The sequence below is a fragment of the Brachyhypopomus gauderio genome, chromosome 14 (assembly GCF_052324685.1).
Source record: "Brachyhypopomus gauderio isolate BG-103 chromosome 14, BGAUD_0.2, whole genome shotgun sequence".
NCBI lineage: Eukaryota > Metazoa > Chordata > Actinopteri > Gymnotiformes > Hypopomidae > Brachyhypopomus > Brachyhypopomus gauderio.
This window is the reverse complement of record NC_135224.1, coordinates 16,914,281-16,924,415: the sequence shown is the minus strand read 5'-3', so window position 1 is coordinate 16,924,415 and position 10,135 is coordinate 16,914,281. Positions and strand designations below refer to the sequence as shown.

General features: G+C 40.3%; 2 protein-coding genes across 2 annotated transcripts; both read left to right on the top strand.

The window, feature by feature from the left end:
• Positions 1-238: 238 nt before the first annotated feature.
• Positions 239-2,386, top strand: LOC143475493 (complement C1q-like protein 4). Its single transcript, XM_076973342.1, has 3 exons — positions 239-401; positions 1,097-1,243; positions 1,810-2,386. The coding sequence occupies exons 1-3, from the start codon at positions 257-259 to the stop codon at positions 2,097-2,099; spliced, it is 582 nt and encodes a 193-aa protein (XP_076829457.1). The 5' UTR covers positions 239-256; the 3' UTR covers positions 2,100-2,386.
• Positions 2,387-4,774: 2,388 nt separating this feature from the next.
• LOC143475559 (complement C1q-like protein 2) lies at positions 4,775-9,151 on the top strand. Its single transcript, XM_076973427.1, has 3 exons — positions 4,775-4,952; positions 6,352-6,501; positions 8,723-9,151. The coding sequence occupies exons 1-3, from the start codon at positions 4,811-4,813 to the stop codon at positions 9,010-9,012; spliced, it is 582 nt and encodes a 193-aa protein (XP_076829542.1). The 5' UTR covers positions 4,775-4,810; the 3' UTR covers positions 9,013-9,151.
• Positions 9,152-10,135: the final 984 nt, after the last annotated feature.

Sequence of the window (10,135 nt, the reverse complement as noted above, 5' to 3'; positions counted from 1 at the left end):
ACCAGTGCAGTCATGCCATGTTGAGACTGCAGGCTCCATGTCTTACGGAGACGTGTCAAAGTCATAAAGAACCGTTCGTGGGTGAAGTGTAGGTCAAGTGATTTGTGCAACCCAGTGATGGAGCATTTAGAGCTTCCCCCCTTTAGGCAGATAAGAAACATCTGAGTCATGGTGGTGAAATGGGTCTGACATGCAGTTTTGACCAAACAGTATAAGACCTCAAACCCCTTGTGGCTCCACTGTGCACGCTAAGAGGATGATGAGTATTGTGAAGATGAAGCTCGTGTTGCTAGTGGTGGCTAACCTGCTGTTCAAGGTGAACTCGCTGCTCACAGACGATGAGGGGGGATTTCTCCTGAAATTAAATGATCGCATCACTGCTTTAGAAAAATCAAAAACAGGTAAAAGTGCTAATAATAACTAATAATGCAGCAAACAATAATATTGGCCTAACAATTAGAATATTGTTCTAAGTATATATTTAGGACAATTGGTCTTGCAGATTTGTGTAAATATAATTCTTCACAGAAAAGAAAGTTTTAATAGAAGATTAAAATAAAAATATTACTTTCTCTCTAAGGTGGAGTAAGATGAAACACCATGTTACCTAGAAAATATACTGTGTGTGTGTGTGTGTGGGTCATATATAAGAATATGTTACTGTATTCAGGTAGATGTGTGTGTATGTGTGTGTGTATCATGTATAAGAGTGCATGTTTGTGTATTCAGGTAGGTTTGTGTGTATGTCATAAATAAGACTACAAGTTTGTGTGTTCAGGTAGGGGTGTGTGTGTGTGTGTGTTTGTCATATATATGAGTACATATTTAGATATTAATATAGGTGTTTGTAATATATGAGTACATGTTTGAGTATTAATATAGGTGTTTGTCATATATGAGTACATGTTTGAGTATTAATATAAGTGTGTGTCGTATATAAGAGTACATGTTTGAGTATTAATATAGGTGTGTGTCATATATAAGACTACAGGTTTGAGTATTCAGGTAGGGGTGTGTGTGTGTGTGTGTGTATTTGTGTGTGTTATATAAGAGTACTTGTGTATTCACTTGTGTGTGTTTCCACTCTGGGGTGAAGGGACAAAGGTGGTGTTCTCTGTGGCGATGCGGCCTCCATCTATTAAGAGCGATAACTTTGGAATAACAGGACCCTTCAGCTGGAGCTCCATCCTCATTCACCAACATTCCATAACCAACATTGGAAATGCCTACAACACAGCAACAGGTAATATATAAAAATAGCTGCAATCTGGAGAAAGACTGAAGCATTCAAATACAACCAAAATACAGGAAATATGGAGACAAAATTAAAAAAATACAATTTTCAGAACATGGCTCCTACATGTAAAAGTCAGTATTTAATCTGACCTCTGCTTGCACCAAGCACATGTTGAACTCTTTAGGGCACACTGTCCTGACGTGTCCCGAAGTGTCCTGGTACCACTCCATTCTGTTCCATTGGGGGTTGAGAGAGCCAGGGTCCTGCTGCTCACATATCCCTGTAGCCCAGAGACCCTGTCATTAATTTCATCTTTTTGATATAAATGTTCTGTGTTTTTGTATTGTATTCTAATAAAGACACTGAGAAATAGATATATATGGTTACTATACCATTGCTAAAATAACAAATATGATGGTGTCCCAAGACTTTTCACAGAAATGCATGTTAAGGTATAAAGTCATTTGTCATTGTGTCATATGTCCATAGTAATTTTAGTATAAACATTTTTAATGCCTGTCTATGATGTGTGTGTTTTGGTGTGTGTGTGTGTGTGTGTGGTGTATTTGCAGGGATCTTCACTGCTCCAGTGAAGGGTGTTTATTTCTTTACCTTCACCACATACAGCTGGGTGTCTGAGAAGAACATCGGTGTGAGTTTGTACAAGAACCATGAGGAAGTCTTGCTGATTTGGGAGCACCAGGACAGAGGTGATAATGAAGATTACGCCAGTAATTCAGTAGCACTGATCTTGGAACAGGGCGACAAGGTGTACTTGAACCTGCCTAGTGGCTTCCAGGTGGCCAGTAGCCTAACATCCAACATACACACCTTCTCTGGATTTCTGCTCCATCAGCTCTGAGCTGATACTGTCTGTCACACAATCTGTATGTGGATCAGATAAGACCAATGCACAGAAACACAGATCAATACAGCAAACATAAAAGCATAATACATTTGACTTTTTCTTTAAAAAATACAATAAATATGTATTTTCCATACTGTAATTTTTCCTTTAAAATGCATCAGTTATTTTAAAGAAATTCAGTTAAATTGCCTTGGTTGTACCAATACAGCATTTTATGTCACAACAATAACCAGATGTGATGTGTGATCATATGTGTGACAATAAATGATTATTCAGCAAAACATGTCCAATTGCAGTATTTTACTTACAAACCAATAAACATATCTAACACACTCCTACATACACCAATATGTCCATCACATTTATAAGTATTACAGGTTTAACTCAAAACTAGTTGAATCTGCAGTTTCCAGAGAAACATGATGTTTTAGACTGCTTCTGAATTAATAGTAGGAGGAACCAGTTTATATATGAAAATGTAGATGTTTAAATCGTCACATTCATTCCACGAGGCTCTAAAGTTCCAGGAGTGGAGATCAGTTCCATTTCTTTAAATTTACTAAAGTCATTGCTGTCATAGCTACACACTAAAAAATGGAGGTACGATAGGAGTACTTCCTTGTACTCAGAGGTACACTGTTCATAAATGTACTCCCAAAGGTACAATACAGTACTTGATATGGTCAGATGTGCATTTCCTTTTTTTTGAACAGGTACATAGTGAGTGGAGATCAGTTCCATTTCTTTAAATTTACTAAAGTTTTTGCTGCCATAGCTACAACTAGCTATGAAAACAGATATGTCATTAATACAATGCCCATTAGGATTAAAGCACCTTGACACTGGAAATGACACATACTTAATCCAATCAGCAAGTCTTCTCTTGGTTTCTCCAATGTAACGCTGATTAGATCTCTTGCAAATAATGCAATAAACAACACGAGCTGTGGTGCATGAGGATGAATGTGTGATGACAACTGATCCTTTTGTGCCCGTTATTTTAGTGGTTGTGTTAATATATTTACACAAAACATTATATATAATGTGAAATGATATAGTTCTTGACAAACGTGTCTTTAATGTTCTTGACTATGCAGACTGTATCCTCCATCACTCTATGTTCACACAGCCACAAGCGGCCACACGTGACCACACGTGACCACACGTGACCACACGCAGCCACTGCTCCAGTTCCTGCTCCTTGTCTTACCTCGTCTCTGATATCTGCTGCTTCTCCATTACTGGTTCATTAAGGGTACTCAGTGCTGGTGGTGATTGTTGAAGACCGGATGGTCAAACTGGTGGGTGTTAAATGATGTCAGTATTGGACTGTGTTTAAGTGTACAGCTGTCAGACACTTGTCAACTCTTTAACGTGAATAATGAGCAGGAAACATCTGTGTGCAATCATGCTCTTTTCTGCTGATCTCAACAGCTTGATTGCATGTGGTATTAACACTAGAGTGATCACGATCAACAAACCAGCACATATGGATAAGTACAAAGACAAGTCTTCAGAGTCAGAGATGAGTCCTCAGTCTGCATTTGAAAGCTGTAGGGGACCTCACTGTCCACACAGCCAGTGGAAGGAAAGTGTCCATGCTTGTCTTATCTTGAAGGATGTGAAGGATCATGTTTCAAGCTGAGCCATGCTTGAGACTCTAAGTACTTGACATGCAGATTGGGCCGTGAGGATTGTTATCATGTATGGCGGGTGGGGGTGGGGGATGAATATTGGGGTGGGGGGGGTAATATTTCACATCTGATGTGGGCAGTGAATGGAAGCCAATGAAGAGAACACACCAGTGGAGTGACACGTGAACTTCGGAAGACTACACAACGTCCTGAATAGCTTCTTCTGACAGAAAGGGCTAAATCCTTTATATGTTATAAAATCTGAGAAAGGAGAAATTTGTAAGGCCAATCAGATTTGAAACACGAGTTGAGAATGACAATTGGTTATCATGAAAATTATGCCACTGTCACTATTATGTCACTGCTATATCACTGCTATTTCACTGCTGTCACTGCTATGTCACTGCTATGTCACTGCTACAAAGGTTGTTTGTGTTGAATGTGTTGGTTTGTAGGCAAACCAAATGGGTCTGTGGAACTGGTTCTGGGTGAGGAAAAGAGAAAACGTATTCTAAACTGCTCAAGAACTTTAGAGAGGAAAGAGAGAAGTGATACCGGTCTGTAAGTGCTTGTGTTGAAGCTGTTGTGCTTGTGGTACCACCATGTTGAATGTATTTGGTCCAGAGGATAAAGAATTGTTCATGATAAAAGATATAACAGTGATAAAAAGAAGCAGATCTCTTGAGATTATCTGGAACAAAGTAGAAGGATTGGTCATGTAGTCAGATTGCATGAATTTAGGAGTTGGAGGATTTTGCCTGGAGAGAGAAGAACACAAATCTGGAGATCTGTTTGTAGTGGTATCAACACTGTTTGTAAGAGTTGGAACAGAGGAAAAGTATTGACGGATTGCTGCAAATTTACATAACCAAAGTTGGCTGTTGGCCCTCTAATGGTTGGAAAGAAGGAAGGGGCATGTCCTCAGGATTGAGAAATATTAGTCATGCTAACATTCCCCCACTGGCCAGAAAGAAACCTGCGTCATGATGTTCGGCCCATTTCACCTTCCAGTTTTGCATGGACCATATAAGAGTGTTCAAGCCTGTTGTAGCAACACCACACACCAAGAAGATGAAGATTGTGAAGATGAAGCTCGTGTTGCTAGTGGTGGCAACCCTGCTGCTCAAGGTGAAATCACTGGTCACAGAAGATGAGGAGAACCCTCTCCAGAAATTAAACAATCGTGTAGACTCTTTGGAAAGATTGTGCACAGGTAAAGCTAATTTCTGCTTGACTCTTGAAAGGTTAATGACCTTGTGGACAGGACACAGTCTTTGCTTTGGTAGCTAATACTGCAGCAAACAATGTTATTTCAATATATATATATAATTGAGAACATAATTTCGTGTATTCAATCATTCAGAGTTGAATAAATATGACTCTCCACAGAAAAAAAAGTTGTAATAGTCTGAAGGTCAAGCCAGTAAAACATGTAAACCTAGGGAAGTAGGGAAGCATTTTCTGTAGGCGCTAGGAATTCATGTAGAATAACTTCAGGAATGAGTGATTCTGAGAAGCAGATTGCATGATACCAATCAGTGAGCTGTGTTGTGCATTTCAAGATTGCTTGCTAATGTCATACATTAATATTGCCGGAAGAATTAATTAAATCCTGTAAAGCGCTTTGTGACAACATATGTTGTGAAAAGCGCTATACAAATATATTTGATTTGATTTGATTTAAACCTCAAGTTAAAATATCACTCCTTCCTAGAGGTGGAGCAAGACACAGAAACAACAGCATGTGCAAATGTTATCATGGGAAACATACTAACTGTCACGGTACGGCGGGCCCCCTACTGGTCAGCAGCAGTTGTCTTGTTGTTGCGTTGTTTGTCCCTCAGGTGGGCCGCCTCACCTGACGGTCGTTTGTCTATATATGTCTTGTCTTTGTACCAGTTGACCGCTGGTCACTGTATCGTTACAATGTCCTCTTCTCATGGGTTTTTTGGTTTGCTCACTATTCATTAAAACCTCCCTTTTCACTGAGACTTGGCGTGATCGCTTTCATTTTATTTTGCACTCCCTGCCCGTCACAATTACCTAATTTCCTGCTGCTTCATGTTTTTGACAAGACTGCTCAGTATATCTGTCAGAAGGTTCATCCACTTTATTTATGTTCATAAAGTCAGCTTTCTTTACACTGCTTATACATCAATTTGAAACCTTATCATTTGCTTAATGACAAATATAAAGGAATCCCATAATGTAATAGGAGTAGACATGTTCACACAGCTCTGGTTCTTAGATCCAGATCTGATTCCCAACCTTCCATTGTTAATGCTGCTCAGACATCAAGGTTCAGAGTGTTACCACCAACTGGTTTAGAGTGTTACCACCATCTGGATCAGAATGTTACCACCATCTGGTTTAGAGTATCACCACCATCTGGATCAGAGTGTTACCACCATCTGGATCAGTCAGGACATGTTATGCTATTGATTTTATGCTGTGACCAACTTTGAATGTTTGAATGTACACCACAGAGTGTGAGTTTGAGTATTAATATGTGCGTGTCATATATAAGATTACATGTTTGAGTATTAATATAGGTGTATCATAAAAGTACATGTTTGTGTATTCATTGTATGTGTTTACACTCTGAGGTAAAGGGACAAAGGTGGTGTTCTCTGTGGCGATGCGGCCTCCATCTGTTGAAAAGGGCACCACCTTCGGACAAACGGGACCCTACGACAAGAGCTCCATCCTCATTCATGAACATGTCATAACCAACATTGGTGATGCCTACGACACAACAACAGGTAATCTCTATAAATTATTCTGCAATAATCTGTGTTCAACATATATACTACAAGTTTGGACACACATCTAAATGAATGTTTTTAATAGTAAAAAATGCATTTTAATATAATGGATTATGCTTATATTTGTTTATAAAACCAATATAATTTGAGAAGGGTGTTATTTATGAATTTACTCGCAACACACACACACAGACTCACAGACACATGCATACACACACAAATTTTAATGCACCCTCAGCAGAAAGTGATGATAATGTGATGTGATGATGAAAAAGCATCATAGGTGCTGCTTCATGAAGCTGGTTAACAGAACACCAAGAGTACGGTGGCCCTAAATGTCCATCGCGCTGCAATACAAAAAACACTGCAATATTGAAAATCATAAAAATAAACAGCAAGTGTGTCCAATTTTATTTACTGGTAGTGCATATAAACAAGGGTGCACATAACGTTTTTAGTGAGTTACTCAGGTGAGTACTAGGAGATGGTGTTTGGTACTCACCCCTGGACAAGTCCGTCTGTTATGGCCTGTGCGGTTTGGTCAGCACCCAGTTTAATCAATCCAAGAAAGTCTCTCAAATATAGCAGAACTGACTCACACTAGCCTCCTCCAGCCAGGCCGGACAGACCCGGAGGGTACGAGGACGCCACGGCATAAAAGAGACATAGGAAACCAAAAGCCAGACAGAATAACTCAGATTTACAAAAGACTAGGAACATGAGAGAGTCAAGATGCATATAGACAACGGAACAACTTACAAACCAGATACAACTGCATAGGGAATACAGAACACACACCAGGAATATTAACACATGGATCACTAACACACAGACTTACAAAGAGGGACTGAAACACAGGGAGTAAAAGTACCAAACAAATCAAACCTAAACCAGAAACACCTGAGATCAAAGCAAGGGGGGAGGGACAGACATGACAAGAAGGTGAGGGAGAACGGAAGACATAGGTGTCATGCCTAACTCCTCCCTTTTCCTGTGACGCCCGCCCTCGTCCTGCCTAGTCTTTGTTCCTATGGTTTCCCCCGTTGTCCGTTACGCCCTGCACTGTTTTCCCTGCCCCCCTCATAATTCTCCCCACCTGTGTCTCATTCATATACCCAGATTTAGTGTATTTAGTTTCCTCAGCCCTGTCCTTTGTTGTCATCGTTTGTAAGTGTTTCATGTTGCTTTGCTCTGTTTGCCTCCTTTCTCCCTTCGGTCAGTTTTATTCCCCATTTTTGTGCCATGTAGCCTGTACCTTTGCTCGTTTATCCTCCGTGTTATAGTTCTGCTCCTTGTCGCGTTTGTTCTGGTAACCTTTGTTGACCATGTTTCCGGTTTCATGTCTAGTTACCTTCCTTTAGTTCCCCTATGTTCTCTAGTTAGTTCTGGTTATGTTTAATGTCCTAGTTTTTACATTTACCCCGTTTGTCTGTTCCTCGTTCATTTATGTTTGTTGGGTTTAATGTTTTTTGTCACCGGCTATATTAGTTAATTCTATTTAGTTATGTTTCCCGTTTTGACTGTCGTGTTTGCATTGGTGCGTTCCCTCATTCATAGCGTTTCGTGTCTTGTGTGTTCTAGTAAATTTAATTAAACTTTTAAAACTCCTGCACTTGCGTTGTGCCTGCCCACCATAAACGTAACAATAGGACTGACTGAGGATCGGATCTACATGTGGCTAAACAGAAGACATGGACAGGACTAATAGGAGTGGATCCATTCGTGACATTATCCCAAGCTAACTTCCCTACAAAAAAAGAAATAATAAAAATAAACACAGTTCAATCTTCCCTAACTCCCTACCCTCTCACAAAAACAGGAGAAAAGGAAGAACCAAATAAATAGTCACCCACTCCAACAACATACAAACATAACAACAACAAAATGAATAAATGAAGTCTCTTGTATTGCAAGAAAACCTAATGACATATATCCAGTCACTCAACTGGATATTATGCGTAGAGCGTTAGGGAAGTCTTAAACAACGCAATCAGGACAGAAACAATCCCAAATCCACATGGCCTTTAGGGGAGGGGCCTGTTACATTGTAAACACCCATGTAAATACTTTTAAACAAAGTGTATTGTTTCCAGCGTTATATATCAAGGTGTGACAATTTTTATATGACTATTGGTTTATTTGTATAAATGTTTTTAATGCCTGTTTGGTCTGTGTGTGTGTGTGTGTGTGTGTGTGTGTGTGTGTGGTGTATTTGCAGGGATCTTCACTGCTCCAGTGAAGGGTGTTTATTTCTTTACCTTCACCACATACAGCTGGGTGTCCAAGTCGGACATCGGTGTGAGTTTGTACAAGAATTATGATGAAGTCTTACTGATTTGGGAGACCCAGGACAGAGGTGATAATGAAGATTACGCCAGTAATTCAGTAACACTGATCCTGGAACAGGGCGACAAGGTGTACTTGAACCTGCCTAGTGGCTTCCAGGTGGCTAGTAGCCTAACATCCAACATACACACCTTCTCTGGATTTCTGCTCCATCAGCTCTGAGCTGATGTTTTTTCTCACACAATCATATCAACATATATTAAAGTATTAAGAAACACAGATAAATGAAATAAACACAAAACATAGTTGACAGCTCCATGACAATAAAAATGTATTTACCATGTTCTTATGAGAGGTGTATGTTTTTCTGACATTGGACATATTCTTACATACACTGAAACTGAAAATTACACACACACACACACACACACACACACACACACACACACACACACACACACACACACACACACACACACTGCCTGTCCTCCAGTTCCTCACCCAGACCCTTGTCCTTGGGGGGGGTTCCATGTCTTATTCTTGTTTTCTCTTTCCGTAATATGTTTCAATTTAATTTTTTTACATTTACATTTTTTGGGCATTTAGCAGATGCTCTTATCCAGAGTGACTTGCAGAGTGCTTTGCAATCTGTTCACAGAATACATCCTAGACAGTACCCAAATTCCAGATACACTTGAGACAGATTACTACTAAACTACAGGAATCAATGCCATTACCCAAATAAACACAGGCTCAACAACAGGCTTAAACAACAGGAATTAAAACCTGATACCTAGAAGAACAAATAAACGTAGACATAAATAAACATACTGTAACGTTGCGGGAGCAACGGAGCGAGGAGACGGACACAATTGCAGAGATGAGCGAGATTTAATACGGGGAATACCAAAAGCAGAGTCGTAATACCGGGCGCAGGTCATATCGGGAAGGCAGTCCATACAAGAAATGACAACAGACATACTCGGACAGATAAACCAAACACGACGGGGAAACACGGAACAGGCAGGTACTCTGGTAGCGGAAACAATACTCACGAAGAACAGGTATACAAAGCACAAGGCACGAAGTAGACAAAATCACGGATAACACGACTGGGGAATGACGGGACTTTATACATAGAAACTAACTAGGGACAGGTGATGGCACTGACACTGGGCGTGGTAACAAACAAGGAAACACGAAGACAAACGAGCAGGGCGGGACAAACAGGCAGGAAACACGGACATGAGGGAACCCAGAGTGACAGCTACGAGAGGGGGCGTTGCCCTACGTGACAGAACCCCCCCTCAAAGCGTGCCACTCCGGGGCACGCAAGGGCAGACAG